The sequence below is a fragment of the Alosa sapidissima genome, chromosome 7 (assembly GCF_018492685.1).
Source record: "Alosa sapidissima isolate fAloSap1 chromosome 7, fAloSap1.pri, whole genome shotgun sequence".
NCBI lineage: Eukaryota > Metazoa > Chordata > Actinopteri > Clupeiformes > Clupeidae > Alosa > Alosa sapidissima.
Window position 1 is genome coordinate 38,967,056 of NC_055963.1, and position 24,855 is coordinate 38,991,910.

At 39.6% G+C, this 24,855-nt stretch overlaps 1 protein-coding gene across 3 annotated transcripts in view; it reads left to right on the plus strand.

Moving 5' to 3' along the window:
* mib2 (MIB E3 ubiquitin protein ligase 2) overlaps window positions 1-24,855 on the plus strand; it is a 257,636-nt gene that overhangs the window by 71,844 nt on the left and 160,937 nt on the right. For all 3 annotated transcript variants that reach the window (XM_042098212.1, XM_042098210.1, XM_042098211.1), the window contains 3 exons: window positions 8,040-8,144; window positions 19,900-20,062; window positions 20,603-20,736. In XM_042098212.1, the coding sequence (XP_041954146.1) occupies window positions 8,040-8,144; window positions 19,900-20,062; window positions 20,603-20,736 (402 nt within the window). The remainder of the gene's footprint in view (window positions 1-8,039; window positions 8,145-19,899; window positions 20,063-20,602; window positions 20,737-24,855) is intronic.

A 24,855-nucleotide genomic window follows, 5' to 3' on the forward strand; every position in this document is an offset into this window, starting at 1 on the left:
AATAATTTAATAGCCAGAAATATGCCTGCCCTGCCCTAGTAAAGAAATATTTGGTTAGTGAAAAAAATAGTTTGGCGAGTGAATCCCGTTTGCAGCCGTAGAAGAAACGCAGGACAAATTAAACATTCTAAACAATAAATGACATTGACTTGCCATATCCTGACTCAGAAAAAAAACATCTTCTTGCTTTTTGCCGCAAACTCAGCAATGAAATCATAGGCCAGCTTGCAGGTAGCCTACGTCTTTTTCATTTCATAGAAAGGCGGATGGATGCAACCGCGAGGACGGCAATGAGTTGTTAAGACATGAACCAAGACATATTAGCCCAGCAGCAATCTATATAAAATAACACATACTTGAAGTACCATTCATGATATGTTGAAGTCGTGGGAAGTTTACATAATTTAAGCTGTAGGATGTTTCATTCGTCCCCCTTAAATAACTCTTTAACGGTTTTGTTCAGAGCTATACATGCAACTGCTTTCGACAAAGGACAGATGTACAGCGGGGAAAATAAGTATCGAACACTTCAACATTTTTTTCAGTAAGAATACTTCCAATGAGGCTATTTGCATGAATTTTTCACCAGACATTAGTATTAATTCAGATAATCCACCCATATAAAAAAATCCAAACATTAAAGTCCATAGGTAGAGTTATGTGTAATAAAGTGGAATGACACAGGAAAACAGTATTGAACACGGCTGCTGAAATTTCTTAAATACTTTGGGGAAAATCCTTTATTTGTAATGACAGCTTCAAGGCATTTCCTGTATGATGAAACTAATCAGTTACAGTATTCTGGTGTGATTTTGGCCCATTCTTTTAAACTGATAGTCCTTTAATATTAAATATATTCCAGGGGTTTTTCTTGTGAATCCTGATCTTTAGTCAACTTCCAAAACTGTTCAATTGGATTGAAGTCAGGGCCTTGATTTCCTTTCTCTGAAACCAATTGAGAGTTTTCTTTGCTGAATGGTTTGGATCATTGTCCTGCTGGAAGGTCTAGCCATGTCTCATCCTCATTGTCCTGGTGGATGGCAAGATTCTCCCAGAACAAAATGACTCCATTCATCATTCCTTCAACTGTATGAAGTCTGCCAGTACCATAAGATGATAAACAGCCCACACCATAATGCCACCACCACCAAACCTCACTGGTGGTAGGGTATTTTTAGGGTGATGCACAGTGCCATTTCTTCTCCAAATATGGTGTGTAGTATGACATCCGAAAAAGTTCAATTTTGCTCTCGCCTGACCAGCATACATTCTCTCAGTATTTCATAGGATTGTCCAAATGTTGTGTAGCAAACTTTCAACGAGCTTTGACATGTTTTTCTTCAGCAATAGAGTCATGCGGCATGAAGGGGCATAGAGGCCATGGCGGTGGAGTACATTACCTATGATTTTCTCTGTAACAATTGTACCAAGTCTTTATGGAGCTTTCTCTGAGTGGTCCTTGGCTCTTGGGCTACTCTTCTGACTATCCTTCTGACTTCCTGGTCAGAAATCTGCAAAGAGATCCTGTGCATGGCCAGTTGATGATGCAGTAATGTTCCTTCCACTTGCAGATAATGGCTCCAATACTGCTTGCTGGATGCTTCTGAAGTTTTGATGTGCATCTGTAACCAGTTCCATTGATATGTTTTGCAACAATAAGGTTGCAAAGGTCTTGGGAGAGCTCTTTGCTTTTACCCATCATGAAATGTTTCTTGTGTGACACCTTGGTAACAAAAACCTTTTTATAGCCCACCAGTATGTACTAACCCAGATTATATCAATTTACACAGATAGGAGAGATTATTTCTCTAACTACTTATAGATTCCAGTTTGTTCTTGGCCATTCCTTGCCTTTATGTACTTTATGTTTTTCTTAGCGTGTTCAATACTTTTTCCCTGTGCCATTCCACTTTTTTAGTCATAACTCTACTTTTAGACATTAATGTTTGGATTTTTATATATGTGTGGATTACCTAAATTAATACTAATGTCTGGTGAAAATTTCATGTGAATAGCCTCACTGGAAGTATACTTACTGAAAAAAATATTGACGTGTTCAATACTTATTTTCCCCGCTGTATGTTGCTAGTGACAAAATATTTTAGTGTTTTACGATGTCTTTGTCATGGGGAAGTGTTTTTCCCCATGCATTTATTCTAGGCTACTGTCAGTGACTGCCGCGAGAGAAGCGGGTTCTGTGTTGCGTTCATTTCAGTGACTGACGCGAGAGAAGCGGGGTCTGTGTTGTGTTGCGTTGCGTTCATTTATTTTGATTGGGCATGCCCTGCCGTGCCGTCCACAGCTCTTCAGTTCCGACAAAGCCGAAATTACTAATTTTGAAACAATGAGTGCAGGCCGGCCGCGCGTTTGTATGGTTATATTGGCCGGGGGGGGGCATCAGACATTTGTGCCCAGTTAATCCGGCCCTGTCCCCAACAAATCACAACTCTGTGACAGTTTAAAAGAAGTCGAGAGGACTCCTAACTCACAGACCTATTCACAAACCGGTTTTGTGGCATTTCGCCATGTTTTGAAATCCTATGCGGCTACAGGAGCTTCCAATCCTGAGGAAGCAATTTTGCATTGTAGGCATAACTAACATGCAATAACGCCACCAACAACAACCAAAACTAGGCTACTCATTGTCAACATGTAAATTCAATGTAACATTATTGTGAATCAAATTAAAATGATCTCTTTTGCAAACGTAGGCATAGGCATAGTAACAGATTAATTTAATAATGTTACAAAGATACTACATCAATCCGTATGTTTCATTAGGCTACTAAGCTATTTGTTTTGCCTTACTCTTGATTCACTTAGGCTAGGCCTTTTTATTCAATTATTCATCATCTTCCGTCCTTGTGTAGCGCACGCATTCTGTCACCTGTCACCTGTCACCTACCACTCGTCGTAAGGGAGGTGTTTGGAATCATTCCCGCGTTACACAATCATCAGCCAATCAAGGTGGTCACTTCAGTCAAGCTCGTGCATGAGTAATAACGTCATCCATAGCATCGAAGACTCACTCACTCTTAGTCAAAGATTCTAGAGCGCTCAGCTCCAGAATCTGTTCAGGACTTGTAATTTTTCCTTACTAAGAGTAGGTCTGAAAGGCTTTGTGAATAACATAATAAGAGAAACTCCTAGCTAAAATATTTTATTGCTATTTAGGAGTAGCCTACTCCTAGTGGTAAGATAAAAGGCTTTGAGAATATGGCCCCTGGTGTCTAACCCAATGCATAGCCCATTTACACAAAATAATGGTCGAATATTAGGCTACTGATGATCATTGTTATTTAAGAACATGCAGTGCACGTAGGGCACCAAAAACATCTTGCTCGTAAAAAATCATCATACCGCACATTGTGGCGGGTCTGTTATTTAACCTACTTACTGTAGGCTGCGCAAACCACAGGCCTTTATTTTGGGCAAGCCTGCATTCGAGGCAGGCCTTCTGTTGAAGAATTTTATATAAAGCCTGCGCTAACAGTAATCCTCCTGCCCCCGATACCACAGCTGTGGATAGTGTGGAATGTTCAAGTAATAGCACAATCCGATGTGTGTCTCAATTGTCCCCCGCTGACCACCTCACACATTTCTCTAGATTTTGCAACGACCTTACATGACACAATGCCATAAAATGCCAGTTTTTAGGACACAGAATAATGTTTGTAATGATACCAGTTAGGCCTACGTTCAACAGTAACATAAGTGTAATGAGCTATTCATTGTCGAAGGTGCATGGTGAAGTGAAATTCTTACTTTGGAAAACAAACATTTGCCGATATCATTGGATAGGATTTTAACTATCTCTATGCTACTCACCAAAATGTAGGCATGGGAACATGATGAAGTATCCTACTGTCGTGTGTTAAATTGGTGGAGCCAGTGGTTTTCAAACATTATGCGTGACTCGGACATCTAACAAAATGCAACAGACTCGTATCGTCCTCGCATTCGCAAAATGAGGACATACAGACTGCTCAGATAACAGGTGTACCTCCAGTTATGCACGGTTTTAGTCAAGTCATTTAAATGTGCTGGTGAAACAGTTGTGTACTCTATTGTTATTAATCCCCTATTCACCCACGCCGTCAATTCTGTGGCGCAGTGCGTTAAGGCCAGCTGATGACAGCCGCAGTTACGCAGCAGTCATCAGTCCCCTGTCCAAGAGTTTGAATCTGGGTTAAGCGTAGTTCGCTTTTGGGAAATGCACCCCTGATGTCTGATGTGTGATCAGTGGAATATGGGGAGGAAGTGGCAGTGTTTTTTTGTGTGTCTGCAGAAGTCAGCCAAATATGAATGTAATTCTGCGGCATAAAGCAGATGTATTTGTTTATTGTACAGAAAAATAAAAATTACATGTCAAGCAGTCAATTGACTACATTGCAGTCAAGAAGTAGGGCAAATTAATTTACGAAACTAAAACGTGGGTCATAGTTGTCTAAGCCTCTATTGCGTAGCCTGTTAAAAACGTCGCCAGATAGTATTAAATCACCAACAACATTGTTTTCTGCAGAAGCCTACCCAAGGCTACAGATTAATTCTGAACAGTTATTTCTCTAGAATAAATTAGCGTTTGCGATTGACAACGTTGTGATAAGTAGACTTTAACACTAACTTTGCAAAGTTAACTTGAATGCATCAATTTTGAACAAAGTTGTGTAGGCTACACCGCGCCCAACACTGACAATAACGTAGAAAGCAAATTTAGATATTTTTTCGTTTTGTGGAGCGGCACCTGTAGGCTATCAAAAGCAGATTTCGATTTTCGTTACCACTGTGCAGCCAAGCCTTAAGCCATACCCAAGTAACCTAAATCGAGGTAATGTTTAATTATGCATTATTTATTTTGTTATTGAATTCGTAGGCTGCGATTCCTTTCGGCAACAATTATGTTTAAAGGTAGCCTCCTGCTTTTTCAGAAGGGGCGGCAGGCAGGCTACTGACAGAGCGATGTACAGTGGCAGAGCGACACACAGTGGCTAAAAGTGGTACTAAAGTTTCACGTAGCTTCACGCCACGTAATGCGCGACTGAAGTGGCCATTTGAAAGTAATGCCCACTGTACATAAACAAATTACTTGGAAGCGTATCATGGTACCCTACATTTGTGTGGTGTAGCGCCACCTATTGACTACCATTGGAGTTAAATGTCACACCCAACACAAAGTGAGTAAGTGCTTCCAATGTATAAAACAAATAGCACACACATCAGACATGTGCATTTCACAAATGCACCACATGTGAGTGCATTGTTGGATTCTGAAATGTCACAGGTTGCGGACCACAGGTGCTCTGGCCCGTCATTGCCGCATGCGACTATATTTATCTGTTGAATTGTTCACAGAGTACTTATCACATATGAATCACACAGATATCACACGTAAGACCGGAACCTGAGCTTTCCCATGATATTAGCGGCTAGGTGTTGTGATAAACGGTTCGCGAGAAAATTAACGCTGGATATAAGGCAGATGCCTTTGTCCAAAGCGACACACAAATACAAAAACAACATAATATTTAAAATTTAACAGGGAACAGAGGAGAATAGCAATAATAAACAACAATATCAATTCAATCAATAGCCTAATAGAATAAACAATGAAAATGAGGGAAAAAGCAATAATAAACAATAATGTCCATTCAATCAATAATAATAATAATAAAAAAAAAAAAAAAATCATATTTCCATCTGCACACAGCGCTTCGCCCATCTCCACACCCCTCGTGCTATATCTCACAAACACTTTAGTCAACACACAGCAAACTTAAACAGCAGACCTTACTGGATATGAAGCATTCCTCTGTGCAGTAAGCCGACCCTGAGTAATCCAGTTTTGAAACTGCAGCAGATTTCTACATGTTATCCAACTTTGGGCTGAAATTCTAATATATTCTAATAGCAGACCAAAATAATGAACTTGCTTTCCAAATCAAATAATCAAAAGTTGGTCATGCCATGCACAGATCAACTGTGCTTTTGAATAGATATTTCTACTAGCATGCTTCAGGTGACATGGATGCATACACAAAGTATTTTTCCTTAATATAAAGGCTGACATAAGATATATGCAAGCATGATCACATCATACTTTCCCAGATATGGGTAGCCTAGACTATCTTGAAAACGATATAGCCTAGCATATGAAGAGATCTTTTCCAAAACTCTATAAATCCATTTTTGTTAACAGTAAGAGCTTCATCTTCTTATCAACACAAAAAATAAAACTTTTGCTAACTTGACGCAAGAGGGAGAAAGGGCTTTGATAAATATGCGAATCTTCACGCAATGTGGGTGAATGAATAGAGCGCTCTGGCTCAGTAGTCGGCATGTCAGGTCATCACAGTAATTTCCAGGGCTGTGGGGAAGGGACGCAGGGAGTGAGAAGTAAAGCGCTGCAGTCGTACAGTGCAGGCTGCTGGAGAGCACAGCAAAGAAAATATTCAAACAGCAATAGCATGCGCTTTTTGAGATCACACTACAGTAATCAGCCCGGCCCCACCGGGAATCCTCCCAACTCTCCCGATTGTGCAGAATATTCTGGACAATGCTTGGGTGTTCGCATAGGCTATATAACAATATCATCCACCGTATTCAATAACGAGAATCTCACCATGGGTGTGTTCGAAACGGGAGACAGCTGCCTACTGCCTCCCTCCCTACATAGAGAGCTGTCTCACTAGACATGACTTTGGATTAAATGTATCTTTTAAAAATGAGCGTAGCACTCTAGAATCTTTGGTTAACACTACGGTATGACGTTAGCAAAGGCCTGACGTTAAACTAAATTAGCTTACATAAGCTAGCAGGCTAACGGTATAAATTAGTTTCACGGCCGGCAGATATATCAGACCAGACGCTATTAATGGTTACAACAATGGCATAATCAGATAGTAAATTGTTTATTTCTAATCTGTAATCTACAAATCTAAGCAAAATAAGGTCACACAAATGACATTTTAAACAGATTCAGCAGCCATTACCGATGTCATCCGCCATGTTTGTTTACCTTTCACAGCTTTTTCAGACGTTGCCGCAAGGGATTGTGGGTAGGAGGGAGCATGAAGTGTGCATCGATGCTGCCTTCAAAAATGACCGTTATTTGGGAATTCTAAGATATCTTAAAAGGCAGTAGAATTTTTTTTTTTCGGTTTCGAACCGCACTTGCTGCCTTGCTCCCCAGTTAGATATCTTAAACGGCAGCAACTTTACCCGTTTCGAACACACCCCATGTCTTAAACCGAGCTTAAAATAGAATTTGATTGAGTCGTGTAAATCAGCATAGCCTATTCTTGCCTCTCGTTTCATTTAGTTTTCATTATCTTGAAATAACATGATAATTTCATGTAATAACATGATAAATATCTTGTAAAAACGTGAAAATATCATATATTGAAATAACATGATATTTTCATGTTATAACGTGAAAATATAATTATCTTGAAATAACGTGATAATTTCATGTAATAACGTGATAAATATCTTGTTAAAACGTGAAAAAGATATTGTTATAACAAGAAACTTTTCACGTAATTACGTGATACTGAGCCTTTTATTTTTTTTAGTGTGGCAGCAATACGCTTCCGTAGAATAACTTTGGACACCATTTTTCATAAAAATATCAAAAAAGATAAAAACGATTCTTTCTTGATTCCATGTTGTACCACATTGTCTAACAACCTTTTAGCATGTGGCAGTGCCATTTTCAGTCAGAACAAACATATTGGTGAAGAGAAAATCAACATTAAATCAATAATTGCCAGGGGTATTAATAATTTTGTTCTTAACTGTACAGTGGGTAGCCTACTATAAAATTACCCCCCCCCCCCCACCACCACCACCACCCCAGTTTTAGTGTGCCACTCCAAGATTTGCAATGGCCTCATCTGGCCACCCTTGTTTAAATTTTCTGGGGTCGCCACTGTTAACACATCACATGCTTACACATCACAAACTACAGAACTCACATAAAGTGAAATAAAAAAAAAACAAATATGCATTTTCTTAACTCTGTTTTTCCTGATTCACTGCAGGTGAACACATTTGGTGTGGGTGAGCTGGTACGAGTGTTGGAGGACGTTGAGAGCGTTAAGAGACTCCAGATTGGCCATGGTGAATGGACGGACAGCATGGCATCTGTATGTTAAACCCCTTCAACAAGGGCAAATCTCATTAAATCCTTGTTTTTTCCCCCTCAATTCTGCACAGCCACCTCCTTCCTAAATGTTAACCACAAATATCCTGAAGGGAGGTGTTTATATTTAGATTTCCTCATACAGTTAACTGTGTGATGAAAAGATTATTTTCATACTGTATCTTTTAAGCTGATGTTAACAGAACTGCTAAATCAGTGTCTGTTTGAAAGTACAGTGGAATCCACTTTTATTTGTTATTTGTATGGGTGGAAATGAGCCTACTAAACAGATTATCATACACAGTGATCATGGTTATAGAGATCAATCACTTATATGGATTCAAAAGCTTGGGTATAATATAAACGTAAATAATTAATTTATATTAAAGTAGTCCACTTACAGTGCTCACTTTGGGTCTTTTATACATGACTGTATGAAGACATTAAACTGGGATCTCTTTTCAACTGTAAGTTACTTTGATAGGCCTAGAGTGTGTGGTATTTAAGGTGAACTATTAGCAGAAATGAAAGGCAGTGTTCAAAAGTGGGAAGTGTGGAAGGCAATGCCAACTTTGACATATATCAGATGATTCATCTAGGAGAAGTGCATCAAAATTGATGATGTGTCAGAAATGTGTGAGAAAAAGATGCAGAAAGGACGTGACTGAAGCAAGCCAAGGATAGGCCTATAGGCCCGACGGTAATTGTACAATGTACAAAAGAATCACTGAACAAAAATGCTAATATGGTACATGAAAATGTAGCTAAAAATGTGGAGAATGCAATGCTATCAAGTATTTTGGGAGATGTGGAGTCACAAGCTGGCAGCAGATTAAATGCTCACGATAGAGAAAAAGACGGTTTTAAAAGGACGTGACCAAAGCTGAGGCAAGCCAGGCGATAGGCCTTTATGCCGATAGGCCTACAGTGGGCAGTGCTTCGACTTGGCCAGCTTCACTCGCGGTCCGCGCGTGGGATCACGCGGTATCACGCGGTATCACGCGACTTTAATTTGTATTTTTCCAGTGAGACGCTGCAACAAACCAAACAACCGGTAGATGGCTCAAGTGAGCAGGGTGTCTCGTAAAAAGAAATGGAGCCTGGAAAACCCTACACAGACTTCACTACAGACTTTAGCAGACTGGTTTAGAAATAATTTAATAGCCAGAAATATGTCTGCCCTGCCCTAATAAAGAAATATTTGGTTAACTGCGAGTGAATCCCGTTTGCAGCCGTAGAAGAAACGTAGGACAAATTAAACATTCTGGTTTCCTCCGAGTGCAACGATGATAGACAGACATCATTTGGACAAAATATAGAGCATATTAACCTCCGTTGCTCAGCCAAATGCCTTCCTGTTACGTCCTGTTATCACTGAGTTACAGGCGATAAATGATTTTTGATGGTCACAAGTTTACTTTATTAGCAGTTTATTTTTTTGATTATTAAAGAGTGTTTTTCATTTAAAGGTTTGACTTCGTGCTTATTCAGTAGAGCATTTAGTGCTCTTCCCAATCCCAGACGTTCAAATTGCATGTTTGTTTGTTATGGATGCAACCGCGAGATAGTCTAGGCGTTTGACGGTAATGAGTTGTTAACAGACATGAACCAAGACATACTGTATAGCCCAGCAGCAATCTAGGGACTGTTCGTTATTTATTGAAAGGGCCACCGGAGGAATTTTGAGTGCTTCAGTCAAAAGTTGCATGACCCTCCCTTGCCTGCTAGAAATTGTTCAATGACCCTCCGACAGAATTGTTAAAAAAGACATGACCCTCCCCTGCCAATTGTCGCTGTCTTCCGCCCACGCTGCTTTTAAGGACAGCGGGGGGAAGTTAAAATAAGTGAGAAACACGGAAAAAGTTGCCATGCATTGTTCCGGTCCCCGTGCACAGGGATTATTTGTCATATTATTAATCACATATGATTATTTGTGAAATTGTGCAAACAGGCGCAACACATTTGAAAAGGAAGGACTGGTAGCATGCAAGCTCACGTGAAAGATTGATTTAAGAACGTTATCACAGTGTGTGGCTGTGGCGCGGGCGGAAGACAGCGACAATTGGCAGGGGAGGGTCATGTCTTTTTTAACAATTCTGTCGGAGGGTCATTGAACAATTTCTAGCAGGCAAGAGAGGGTCATGCAACTTGCAACTGAAGCACTCAAAATTCCTCCGGTGGCCCCTTCAATAAATAACGAACAGTTCCTAGATTGCTGCTGGGCTATATGTCTTGGTTCATGTCTGTTAACAACTCATTGCCGTCAAACGCATAGCCTATCTCGCGGTTGCATCCATTACAAGGGCAATTCCATGCAAAGGTCATCCTTACCATGGAAAAAAAGTTGTGCATACGCAAATAGAACTGTTGTTAAAATCTTCATTTAGGTCTATATTTTATTGTTTGTAACTGATCTGATTGAATTTGATGGAGAATTACACTCTTTTTACATCATAAATATGGTGTGCAACCATACAGAAACAAAATTTTTCACATGGCAATATTATACATATTTAAAAAGTGGATAAATGGAAAAGGGAATGGTAGAGCAATGTCTATGCTCAGCTTGCCTTTAAGAGCACAACTCCTTACATTTGTAAGGCTTTTGTTTTTAAGTCAGCAAGTTCCATGGCCATGTCACATCCATAACGTTTTATAGGAAAAGTTTATGCTACACATACAGTGTTGATGCGACAATGTCCATAGTGTCTGTGCAAAGCTGATTTATATCAATGTAAAGTGTGATGACCAAATTGTGCCCCTTTCTTACTTTTAAAACCTTTAATGGTGCGTTATGGATGTGACGTTATGGATGTTACATAATGTGAATTTACAAGACTGGAGACTTTATTATACCTCAAAGCCGATAAAACGTCTGTTCTGGTGGCATGTCAGTTTCAACGCATTTCACCTTAGTGTTTACAATTGACATTTCAACGATTATTAGGTTGATCAAAACCACAGGGAGGCCTTGCCTAACCATTAGCAAAACAAACATAATATTAAAATACCTCCAGTGATTAGCCTAGCCATAGCCTATTTTCAAGTTGCCTAATAACGAAAATCTGAACGATTATCTTCCTGTAACTGTCATACTGTTGTTGTACAGTAACTGGATTATCGTGTTAGCTGGTGAATATGGCTGACTTTGCAGCTGGAGTTAACATAGCAACCTCCTTCTGTTGCAGATCTGTTCAGCCTGCCGTTCACGTCTGCTTAACACAGTTTAATTTTAAATGTGACGCATTTATATGCCAGCATTTGAAGTGTCAGGTCCTCTGTAGCTAATACCCACAGAGTAACATAAGTAACGGCAGCAATAAACTAGATGTACCGCATAGCGGTACAAAATATGACCGCCTCTCAGTCCTGCATATTCTCTTTGCAAAAATAAATCACGCTTGTCAATTTGTCTCCATTTCCTACTCCTGCAACTCATGTGCATGTAAATGAGTGTGTGCATATGTGAGTTTGCTTTTGTTTATAAGTGTGTGTGTGTGTGTCTGTGTGTGTGCATGTGCGTATGCGTGCCTGCGTTTGTGTGTTTATGTGTGTGTGTGTGTGTGTGTGTTTGCATGCGCACATGCGTATGCGTGCCTGTGTGTGTGTGTTTATGTGTCTGCATTCGTGTGTGTGTGTGTGTGTGTGTGTGTGCTTGCCTGTCTGTATGTGTTTATGTGTGTGTGTGTGCTTGCCTGTCTGTACAGTATGTGTGCGACTGTGTGTGTGCGTGTGTGTGTGTGTGTGTGTGTGTGTCTGAGAGTGTGTGTGTGTGTGTGCATGTACTTTATGTGTGCAAATCACAAATGAGTGGGTATGGGTTAGGTTGATGCGGGCTCTTGAGACTAACATACCATAAATATTTTGTCATCTTGGGTGCAACGGTTCAGGTAGGGCTAGTTATTTAAGGGAGTGGCCACTAAGTTTCATGTTCCCTGGTGTTTCAGTAACCCGGGAATCACTGACCAAAATTGATGACGGTAATAGAATTTTTTTTTTAATATATTTTAAATTACTTGTTGTCCTGATTCTTCCTGTGTCTCTTAGTGGGCACTGAGGAAGCAATAATTTCATCGCTAGTTTTTCATGATTACTATTTCAATTGTTTCATATCAAAATTCACTACTTAATTATGTGTTTTATGTAGTTTGTCGAGGACTGGTTCAGACACGTCACATCCATAACGTGAAACCGTCACATCCATAACGCCAGTTTTTCCTACATAATGCATTACGAAAATGACGCATAGTTTCAAAAACACACTTTTTGTGTTCATTCAAGTCTCCTCCATGCTACATACAGTATATCATAGTTTCGGCAGTTTCCTTCAAAATTCACAGAGTTTGTAGAAAACCTGTAATCTCTCACAAAAGTGTGTCCATTTCATGCCACATCCATAACGCTGATAAAATGACTTGTATTCTTAGGATGAAATTGATTATATGAAATTTGAGGATTTCTCAGTATTCAGAGGACAGAGGTTACATTAAAAGTTATGCAAATTAATTCACTGATACTAATTTTGCCCCCACTCTAAGGCATTTTGTTTACCAATATGAGTCCAATTGTCACATCCATAACGCTGGAACTGCCCACAAACAAACATGCAATGTGAACGTCTGGGATTGGGGAGAGCACTACTGTAAATGCTCTACTGAATAAGCACGAAGTCAAACATTTAAATGAAAAACACTCTTTAATAATAAAAAAATAAAAATAAACCGCTAATGAAGTAAACTTGTGACCATCAAAAATCGTTTATCGCTTGTAACTCTGTGGTAACAGGATGTAACAGGAAGGCATTTGGCTGAGCAACGGAGGTTAATATGCTCTATATTTTGTCCAAATGATGTCTGTCTATCATCGTTGCACTCGGAGAAAACCAGAATGTTTAATTTGTCCTGCATTTTAATTTGTCCTGCGTTTTTTCTACGGCTGCAAACGGATTCACTCGCAGTTAACCAAATATTTCTTTATTAGGGCAGGGTAGGCATATTTCTGGCTATTAAATTATTTCTAAACCAGTCTGCTAAAGTCTGTAGTGAAGTCTGTGTAGGGTTTTCCAGGCTCCATTTCTTTTTACGAGACACCCTGCTCACTAGAGCCATCTACCGGTTGTTTGGGTTGTTGCAGCGTCTCACTAGAAAAATACAAATTAAAGTCGCGTGAAGCCGTGTGAGCCGCGCGGACCGCGAGTGAAGCTGGCCAAGTCGAAGCACTGCCCACTGTAATGTGGGCAATTATCATACCTCCCTCGTCCTCCTCATCTCTCCTCACTGTTCCTTTCCCTCTGCCTCTGTTCAGGAAGAATTGTCTGATGTCCATCTCTGAATAGTTTATCAGAAGGCTATGTTTAGTTTTACAGTAGGACAGCTTCACAAACAGTATAGGCTACTTTTACAGAACTCTCTCTCCAGTATACTATAAATCATTATTAATTGTCCACATGTGTGCATGCAGCCTACACATGGTGTGAGTGTGTGTGTGAGGGAGAGAGCACAAGCTGGTAAACTGTTGCTAATTTTAGGCTACGACGCTAAGCATTGAAAAACAGATGCTAATTATGTGGGCAACATTCTCTAACAGCGATCAACTTGTCATTTTTTCTGTCAAACAAGTTGTGAATTTGTTGAAACATTAAAACAGGGGACGACTTACTCTGTGCTCAAAGTGATATGACGAACTCCAGCGGACGAAATACTCGGAAGAATCTTGTGAACAATTTTCATTGGTTGTTGCGTTCAATCTTACCCAGCTACAGAGGTGCTATTTCCTAATTGGCTATTATGGGCCCTTTCTATTTCCTTGCCTTTCTACTTCCTTTTTATTGGCTGGTAAGTGACAGGCTCGAGTCATGACTAAAGCAGGCACGGAGATGTGCTCACTCATGAATGTCGTTTCCAGGGAGAGCAGCGTTAGAATTTTACTGGGGCACTGGAGACTTTTACTAAGGCACGTGCCCCAGTGAATAAGGTCTAGTGACGCCCCTGACTAAGAGTAGGTCTGAAAGGCTTTGTGAATAACTTAATAAGAGAAACTCCTATAGCTAAAATCTTTTATTGCTATTTAGGAGTAGCCTACTCCTAGTGGTAAGATAAAAGTGAATATGACCCCTGGTGTCTAACCCAATGCATAGCCCATTTACACAAAATAATGGTCGAATATTAGGCTGATCATTGTTATTTAAGAACATGCAGGGCACCAAAAACATCTTGCTCGTAAAAAATCATCATACCGCACATTGTGGCGGGTCTGTTATTTAACCTACTTACTGTAGGCTGTGCAAACCACAGGCCTTTATTTTGGGCAAGCCTGCATTTGAGGCAGGCCTTCTGTTGAAGAATTTTATATAAAGCCTGTGCTAACAGTAATCCTCCTGCCCCCGATACCACAGCTGTGGATAGTGTGGAATGTTCAAGTAATAACACAATCCAATGTGTGTCTCAATTGTCCCCCGCTGACCACCTCACACATTTCTCTAGATTTTGCAACGACCTTACATGACACAATGCCATAAAATGCCAGTTTTTAGGACGCAGAATAATGTTTGTAATGATACCAGTTAGGCCTACGTTCAACAGTAACATAAGTGTAATGAGCTATTCATTGTCGAAGGTGCATGGTGAAGTGAAATTCTTACTTTGGAAAACAAACATTTGCCGATATCATTGGATAGGGAATAGGCCTACTTGTTTATTGTTTACGTAGCCTACAATGGCCAGTTCAGACAAAGCCGAAATTACTCATTTTGAAACATTTGTATGGTTATATTGCTTGACTTAAATCCCAGAGAGTAGGCTAGTCTACCGCACCCCACAGTGATGGGCCTAGCGGTCTTACGCGTTCAGTGTGGGGTATAAACAAGCTGAGAATTTATTGTCACGTCTGCCTGTCACAGACGTGGGGAGCTGAAGCTTGGGATACAGTTACTACAGTAACAGTATTTTATTTTACTTCTTATGGAATCATTTTTTTTTTCACTTGTATAAAGGCTTTGTTTGAATGCTGTTGGAACAAATAGTAGTTGATTATAAAGGCAACTTTCTGTTGCAATATGCTGTGTGTTCTGGACTGCAGATAACTTGTTAAGCCAGTGGTTCTCAAACTTTTTCTTTCATTCCCAACTTTGATCAAGGAGGCATTGACTGATGATAGTGGATATAACGTGTTATCCCGAGGCCTTTGCAAGTCAGCATCTCCGACGGTAGTCTACCCTATTAAAAATATAAGTTTTCGATGTCCCAAACGGAGAGCCATACTTTATTGTTTTAACGATCTCTATGCTACTCACCAAAATGTAGGCATGGGAACATGATGAAGTATCCAACTGCGGTGTGTTAAATTATTGTGATTACGAGCCAGTGGTGTTTAAACATTATGCGTGACTCGGACATCTATGCAACAGACTCATATCGTCCTCGCATTCGCAAAATGAGGACATACAGACTGCTCAGATAACAGGTGTACCTCCAGTTATGCACGGTTTTAGTCAAGTCATTTAAATGTGCTGGTGAAACAGTTGTGTACTCTATTGTTATTTATCCCTATTCACCCACGCCGTCAATTCTGTGGCGCAGTGCGTTAAGGCCGGCTGATGACAACCGCCGTTACTCAGCAGTTACAGTCCCCTGTCCAAGAGTTCGAATCTGGGTTAAGCCCATATTTTGAGAAATGCTGAATAGACCACAAACAATTTCAATTCTTCAACACGGTCACCGTTAGACTAGAGGGGAGAAAGAATGGGAAAAGATCTGGGCACAGTTCTTCCAGAGCTTCGTGCCAAGTAATAAGCGTTGAGTCGAGATGTTTGTGTGAATGAAACGAAGCGTATAGGCCATAGTGTGATATGCGTAAACCAATGGTGTAGAGATGACGACACAGGGTTTTATTTAAAAGAGCCTACGTTTGTAGGCAATTTATATTCACAATACTTAGGTCTACTAAAATAAATAGTATTTTATTTGTATTGGTTGTTTAGAGTAAAAAATAAATAAATATTTGGGTCGGTTCTAAATTGACAGGGTCGTTCGGGTTACGGCAAACGAAATATTTTTAAGGATGGCCTGAATGAGGAAGGAGTGAATAGTGGCAAGAGGCAAGCCGAAGGCTGCTGACAAGGGCCCGACGCTAATTGTATAGTATAAGTATATAAGCATATATACTTTTTTGATCCTGTGAGGGAAATTTGGTCTCTGCATTTAACCCAATCGGTGAATTAGTGAAACACAAACAGCACACAGAGAACACAGTGAGGGGTTAGGTGCCTTGCTCAAGGGCACTTCAGCCGTGGCCCACTGGTCGGGGCTCAAACCGGCAACCCTCCGGTTACAAGTCCAGAGTGCTAACCAGTAGGCCACAGCTGCCCCTAAAGCAATTTACAAAAGATTCACTGAACAAAAATGCTGGTACATGAAAATTTTGCTAAAAATGTGGAAAATGCAATGCAATCAAGCATTTTGGACGATATATTGGCACAAGCTGGCAGCAGAAAAAAAAAAGCTCGGCTGGCCATCTACGAGAGAGCGAGAGACAAAAAGATGCACATTTAAAACCAGGGCCTAAATTTCAGCGTGGGATTGCGGTAATAAACGTTTAGCGATCAGAAACCGTCAGGAATTTTTCAAACACAGAAGCATGACAGCCTATAACACGAGAGAACATGGATGTGTTCTCCATTTGCGGAATGTTATAATCGATTGCGGACGTGAACAGACACAGACACGTAGCGCATAGTAGGCCTACTTTCACTTTCTGTGCGTAGCCTATTCATTACGTGAAAGATAATTAGTAGCAAAATAGCGATCAAATATTACATGGCAGTGAGTTTTGTTTTCAAATGTTTTCATGCATGTCTAGATGACGGGTGAGGAATGTTTAGTAGTGGCATACCGGTAGGCTATCAAAAGCAGAAGATGTTCAATTCGAGATTTAATTTATGTTTGGACTGTTTGATTATATTGCTAAATATCGGGACTGATGACCACTGAAATCTGTGGGGTATTTAATGGTTCATTATTAAGTTTCATGTATGAAAGAGTGGCGGGATTTCCATCCGCTTATTGCAAGATAAGGCATACGCAAGGGAAACCTTATTCCGTATAGCCAAAGAGGTCTAAAATAGGCTAAATTTAGTTATTTTCAAATTATGCATGATTTACTTTTTTATAAAATTCGTAGGCTGATGCCTGGCAGCAACAATTGTGTTTAAATGTAGGTTATGCTTCAGCCTCTAGCTCAGAAGGGGGCGGCATGCAACTGGTAGCTTGAGAGCCACGTGTTGGAGACCCATGGTGTAGGACAATGACTTTTAATTGGCAACAATATTAAACCAACCAACAATATAAAATATTAAGAAGAGCTATTTTATGAGTTAAATTAAAACAAAATTATACTGGCTTTTATTTGTCCGAATCTGAGGCCCGGCTATAAATAGAATCCTGGCCATAATTTGAGGATTTAGGTATGCACGTGTGTTTCAGGCGCAAGCATTAATCTCTGTGCAAGTGCACAGGACGAGCATTTGAGAGCGCTCTCTTGCGGCTGTAGACAGTAATGTTTCATGTAGGGTTCTTGTCAGTTAATATAAATTAACATTTAAAAATATGTTCAATTATATAATTCTTTTCATATATAAGTAGCAGGACCAGCCAAACTATGAAAAAAAAGTGTGACTTATAGTCCGGAAAATACTGTAAACAAAAAACGCTCTCACCGATGCTGGAAGCGGAAGATTTACAAGGTATTACTAAATGGTTAGCTAACGCTTTACTATTATAATAAGTCATTAAGAAATTACTAAAAAGCTGTTTATAAGTCACATAAAACATATTGTTGATACTTAATAAATGATTTATAAGGAATTACTAAATGATTAGTTATACTTTCAGTAGCCATCAGATAACACTCATAGATTACTTACAAGTACTTTATAAGACACTTAAAATACATTCTATGCATTATGTAATTCATGCATAACATTAAAGAGTTTCTTTACCTTAACACTTTGGGCCAAAGCTTCCAAAAACAGTGTGGCATGCAGAGTTCCAGCAATCTAGATCATTGTTGATGATTTTTGTAGAGCCAAAGCGTATTCTTTGTTATAGTTATGGACACATACAATGGCTCGTTTGAAAGGTGAGACTTTTTTTCTAGAAATGGAGATATAGCATCTTCCATGAAATATGAAGTGTTGCCTGTAAAATTTCCAGGAAGTGACCTAACGAGACCTGACGAGACTGATAAACCCACGAAAATGGCCTGGTTTTGACCTGACGTGCATGTGTTACTGATTCGACCCAAAGAGGCAATCATCAAAAGCCGAGTTTTAAAATGTCCAGATAAAATGTCCAGATTGTGCGTTTTCATGAGTACTCAATCGTCATCTATTTCAGTTCTATTCATCATAGAGTTCCCAAAATTGCACATAAGGTATGTTAGAGTGTCTATTTTCTTATTTTTTTTAAAAAAAGCTAAAAACACAATATTGCGTTTTTGCCACTAAATGCATGGGAACAGAAAACGCAATATTGCGTTTTTGGCACTCAAAGTGTTAAAACATTTCCAAAATAATTTTGATGGCACATAAACTCTTAAAAAGGGCAACGGCACCTCTGCCACACTTTGAGTGGGTTGCATTGCTTGTAATATAGACTAAGCAAGTAGCCGTAGCGGGTAGAAACACTGAAACCCTCCCACCACTAGTTATTGGCTAGCAATTAGCTTTCAATCTCACGGTTTTGGGTTTGTGGATATAGTTGTGCATAGTGCAAGGATATGTGAATTCAATTCATCATGTTTTCTATGTCATTAGATAAAATAAATGTTCGAACTAACAAGTCAAAGGACATCTTTCTGGGATCATAGGAGTATCTCACAATATGTTCATTGCTATGAGTATGGAAATGCACCATAGTTTATCTTTTATTTCTTTGCATTGTGCAGGCTACATTCACAAATACATTAGCCTACATAAACAGAATATAGAAACAGGAAAATATCTTGGATCCATTTTTTATTGCAACTGCAAGATTCTAACTTAAGGTAGGCTACAGTCAGTGACATGGTAACTCTATGTGACTTCTATTCTGTTGTGTTATATGTGACTGTCCGTTCTGCACACCCCTAATCAACATGACCCCTAGGTGCTAGGAGAAGCTAGGTTTAGCTGTGACATTATCATGGGTAACATATACTATCAACAGTTAATGCTATTTTGCACAGAAGAATCCGCATTTGAAAGCCTGGTCATGTTGGGCTACCAGTTGCCAGTTTGTGTGGCTAGTTATTTTGTCTACTTGGACTCTGCATAATGAAAAAGCTTTGTTTATCTGTTTCTTTGTTGGTGGCATAGCTGATCTACAAAGCACAAATGTGTACATGCTGAAGAGCAAAGGAAATATTTAAATATTCTGGCCTTTCTTGGGTTATGTATTCATACACAGCGTGTGTTTGTGTGTGTGTGGAGAGAGTCAAGCAGAATGTAGGATGGCCACTGGTGTGAATGATCACACTATATTCAATATTACTGATGACATCAAGGTGGTGGGGGCCCCCAAACCAAATAAATGTTTTAAAAAGTATCGAAGAAGTATCAAAATCGCAATTCTCGACTTGGTATCGGTATCAAAACAATAACCTTGGTATCGTGACACTAGTCTTTAGTGTAATAAAGTGTCCCAGAGTTGCATTTTATTGTGTTTTGTTATGATATATGATATATGTTATTGTTTTAACTTGAGGGTCTTTTTTTCTCACATCAGGCCCTTGGGCAGGTGGGTAAGGTGTTGAAGGTATATGCTGATGGTGACCTGCGTGTGGCATTTGGCAGCCAAACATGGACATTTAATCCAGCATGCATTTGTGCCCAGCCTGTGGAAGTAAACGCCAATTTGATGACACCTGAGAACCCGAGTCAGTCAGGATGTAAGCACAGTTTGGGGAATGCACTTCCTTCTGTGATCTACATCATCTTTATTACACCTGTTCTAACACCTTTGCAGCTTTCTTTTCTAGTTTCATTTGGTTTTACATACATTCAATATTCAATAGCAAAGGCTAACTCATTTATGTATGTCTTCTGTGGTGTGTCATTTTCCTGTTGTGTAGCACTAAAGTGCATGCTTGTGTTATGGGCTAAGAGTCATGAAGAACTATAAAGTCATTAAAACACCTCTCCAGCTTCATGTTGTATTGTTTTTTTTTTTTTTGTCTTGTTTTGTTTTGTTTTTTTGATGCACTTTCATTCAAATGTGTTACAGCTATTTGTATAACTGTACCTTTGTGTGAATCAAGGAAACATTTTTGGTTTACTCATTCTGTTGCTTGCTTTGTCAACATTTGTATACAACACTTGTATATATTTGTCAATGTTTAAAACAGCTTTCAATCTTACCATTTTATGTGTTATTTTGTGTTAATTTATACTTCTCTTCTCTTCCCCTTTTCATATTTTTCTGTACATAGGTGGTGTAAGCTCTGTTCTAGAGAAACTGCTTTCCCAGTCTACAGAGCAAGACAACCCCAGCAGGCTTGTTATTGAGGCTGCACGAGGCAGTGCCACCAAAGTACAAGAGCTAGTTCAAAAATTCTCAGACAAGGTGAGCTCCATTGTTACATCTAATTCTAACGTCTAATACAAACAGCATGTGAAATCTGCAAATCACGTAAACTCATATTCAGTTTCAAAAAGACCATGGACAGCATATGAAATTATATCATTTTATGAAAAAAAAAAAACCGAAAAAAAACCCCACTCCCTTTGAATTTGATGCCAGCGACACATCTCAAAAAAGTTGGAACAGAGGCATGTTTACGACTGTTTTGCATCACCTCCTCTTATAACAGTCTCTAAATATTTGGGAACTGAGTAGACTAGTTGCTGGAGTTTTGAGAATGTTGTCTCATTCTTGCTCAATTTGTTTGAACAGTACATCCATTGCAATACATTGAGATAGCAGTGTTCTATTGAGATGACTGGCTTCATATGTTATCCTAAAGTGTGTGAACTGTAAATAATCAGATAATGCTTTGGGTTATGGGTAAAAATAAAGAAAACACTTTATAAGAATATATTATGACCAGTATGTATTGACATACTGTGCTGAGAATGGCCAGTCCATTCCTAAAATAATCTCCATGCGATACGGAGGCCACCACTGCATATAATCTACCCTTAGAGATGAATAGCCTTGGGTGGCGAAGTACAATCTCACTGCAAAAAAATTAAATCTAACCAAGAGTTATTAATCTTATATTAAAATCAAAAAATCTATTTGGTATTGTTTTGAGTATGAAGAGACTTACCTAGCACTCTCTCGAAAGATCATTTAGACTTAATTTAAGAAGACTTTGACTTATTTTAAGGAGTCTTATCAAAACAAATTTACTCAACGCACTGGCAGATAAATTTGCTTGTTTTTAGGACAAATTTGCTTAACGCACTGGCAGACTAATTTCTTCAAAGAGGCCAAACTCTTATATTAAATCAAATGATTTTACGAGAAACAGGGTTCCCACGGGTCATTTCTGGAATATCATGGAAATATAGTAGTATAGTAAGTCATGGAAATTCATTTTTTTTGTTGTCAGGGAAAAGTCATGGGATTTTACATTTAACTTAAAGTGGGAACCCTGGAGAAGTTAGCGCTTTCCCGTAAAATCATTTGACTTAATAAGAGTTTGACTTATTTTAAGATGTCTCATCATGAAAACAATCAAATTCGGCTGCCAGTGCCTTGATCAAAGTCTTAAGACTCCTTAAAATAAGTCAAATATTTATAAAAGAGAGAGCACTAGGTAAGTCTCTTTATAGTAAAAACAATACAAAATAGAGTAGAAAAAGATTTTTTTTAATTAAATTATCAGTAAACAGAGGGTGCAGAGTCCATGATTACCAAAAAGAATGACACATTTCGATTGGTTTAACCGGATAAGATGACAGCGTGTCTGGATGCATGTCTACTTATGATTCAGATTCAGTTTTATTATTATCTTAATTTATATTCACATATATATATATATAAAAAGAGCAACAATCTTAGGTCTTGTCCTCCTCTTGACGTACAGCAGCTTAAAAACAAATAGGGATATTAGGAGGTGTTTAACAGCCAGATTGCCTGGTGGAAGAAGGAATCCCTGAGCCTGCTGGTCCTGGTTCTGCAGAAGAGAAGGCTGCAGAAGGCAACAGCTGGAGAAGATCATTATTGGGATGGCTGGGGTGTTTAATGATTTAAACTGTTCAAAGATGTTCTCTAAACTACGGAGCTCATAGCCACATCTTCTGAGCTGTCTTCACGACCCTATGAATTGCTCTGCAGTTGTGAGCAGTGCAATTCCCATACCAGGCAGATATGCATCCAGTTAGTATGCTTTCAATGGTGCTTCTGTAGAAGGAACAGATGTCATGCCAAATTTCTTGTGTCTCCTAAAGTGGAAGAGGCGTTGTTGTGACTTTTTTATAAAACTTCCTCTGTGTGTACGTACCATGTGAGGTCTTCTGTGATGTTAATGCCCAGGAACTTAAAACAGCTTACCCTCTCCACAGCAGCACCCTTGATTGTAATAGGGGCCAACTCTGCACCCCCCTTTCTGAAGTCCACTACCAACTGCTTTGTTTTGGCCACATTGAGTGATAGGTTGTACTCCTGGCACCACCGTGATAGGTCGTCCACCTCTCTCCTGTAGGCCGTTTCAATCCCATCAGTGATCAGGCCCACCACATTCTGGCATATGAGTTCTTATTTTCCAGATGGGTCAGGGTGCTGTGGAGTACGTAAGGGATAATGTATTGTCCGCCGGTAATTATCAGAAAATAAGTCCCGACAGGGAGAACGGAACCCCGACGCGCAGCAGAGCCTGAAGGGACTTATTTTCTGATAATTACCGGCGGACAATACATTATCCCGCTTATTACACGGCTACTTGCCAAAACGAGAAAAGAAACCTAACACAATGAATCTTTAAAAATTATTTTGCTACCGTTTCGTGTCTTCCGCTTACAAAATAAATAGTTTGCCACACAGATAGAACTTGACAGTTTCAGGTGTTGCGTGGCAACGTCTTACTAGCTTACTTTCCCTTTCAATGAAATTCCATTGTAATAAGCGAACGGAATTCTTGCGGAGGGATATGAAAGACGTTAATCAACCCGTTGCCATTGACAGTGGTGATTATATACTTTGCCGGTGATTTATATAGATTTAACATAGGCCCGAACGAAGAGGGAGAGGTTGAAGATGTAACGGCAACCAGGATGGCCTGCACAACAGCATCAGGTAAGCAGAATAACTTCAGGGGATGAACACTTCCCGAGTTGCACCATGCGTCATTGATCAGAAAACAAACACCACCACCTTTCTTCTTCCCAGACAGCTCGACCGATCGATCTGCTCGGAACACAGAGAAGCCTGAGGGGGCTATATCGTGATCTGATATGATAGGCGATAACCAAGTTTTAGTCGGAGAGATATAGCAGTCTCTTGATTCATGTTGGAAGGAGATCCTTGCCCAAAGCTCGCTTAGCTTGTTGTCCAGGGACTATACATTGGCTAGTAGTATGCTGGGAAGAAGATGGTCTTCGCAGTCTGACAAGCACCCCAGATCTGTGCCCCCTTTTTCGTCGTCTTTCGTGTTTCTGCCAAGGTACTTCTCTGGTGTCAAGAGACGAGTACAGCTCTGATCGAGCACACAGAGAGTTGATGTGGATAAACGTATAAATGGGGTTGGTAATCATCGAGTCCCGAATTCCTATTAATGTTTCTCTGTTGTACTTCTTCAACTTCTTGGTTGTGGACAAGGCAGCCACACTGCAAAAATGGCCCTCCAAAAATAAGTATTATTACAAATCTAAGCATACTTGTGCTTATAATAAGCATTTTTTTCTGCCAGTACGTTTGTCTTGACAAGACGTCTTAAAATAAGACAGGTTGCCAAATTGCTACTTCAGCTCATGAAATCTTGAAATAAGACTGAAAACATTGATTTCAAGTCATCCAGTCAATTCAAGATAAGATGGTTGTCGTTAAAAAGAGTACTTCTGAAGCATCAAATTACTTGAAACAAGAATCATTTGAGAGGCTAAATTACACCACAAGCTCTTACAGTGGGCATTGCTTTCAAATGGCCACTTCAGTCGTGCATTACGAGGCGTGAAGCTGCGTGAAGCTTTAGTACCACTTTCAGCCACTGTGCGTCGCTCTGCCACTGTACATCGCTCTGTCAGTAGCCTGACTGCCGCCCCTTCTGAAAAAGCAGGAGGCTAGGCTACCTTTAAACGTAATTGTTACCGAGAGGAATCCCAGCATACAAATTTAATAACAAAATAAATCGTAATTAAACATTACCTCGATTAAGGCTACTTGGGTATGGCTTAAGGCTTGACTACACAGTTGTAGCGAAAATCGAAATCTGCTTTTGATAGCCTACCGGTGCCGCTCCACAAAACGAAAAAATATCTTAATTTGCTGTCTATGTTATTGTCAGTGTTGGGGGTAACGCAACTACACAAATCAAAACAGTGTCTTAATTTGCCCTACTTCTTGACTGCAATGTAGTCAATTGACTGCTTGACATGTCATTTTTATTTTTCTGTACAATAAACAAATACATCTGCTTTATGCCGCAGAATTACATTCATATTTGGCTGACTGCAGACGCGCCACTTCCCTCCCCATATCCCAAGATTAAGATAGTAGCCTATACAAAAAGCACTTAATACT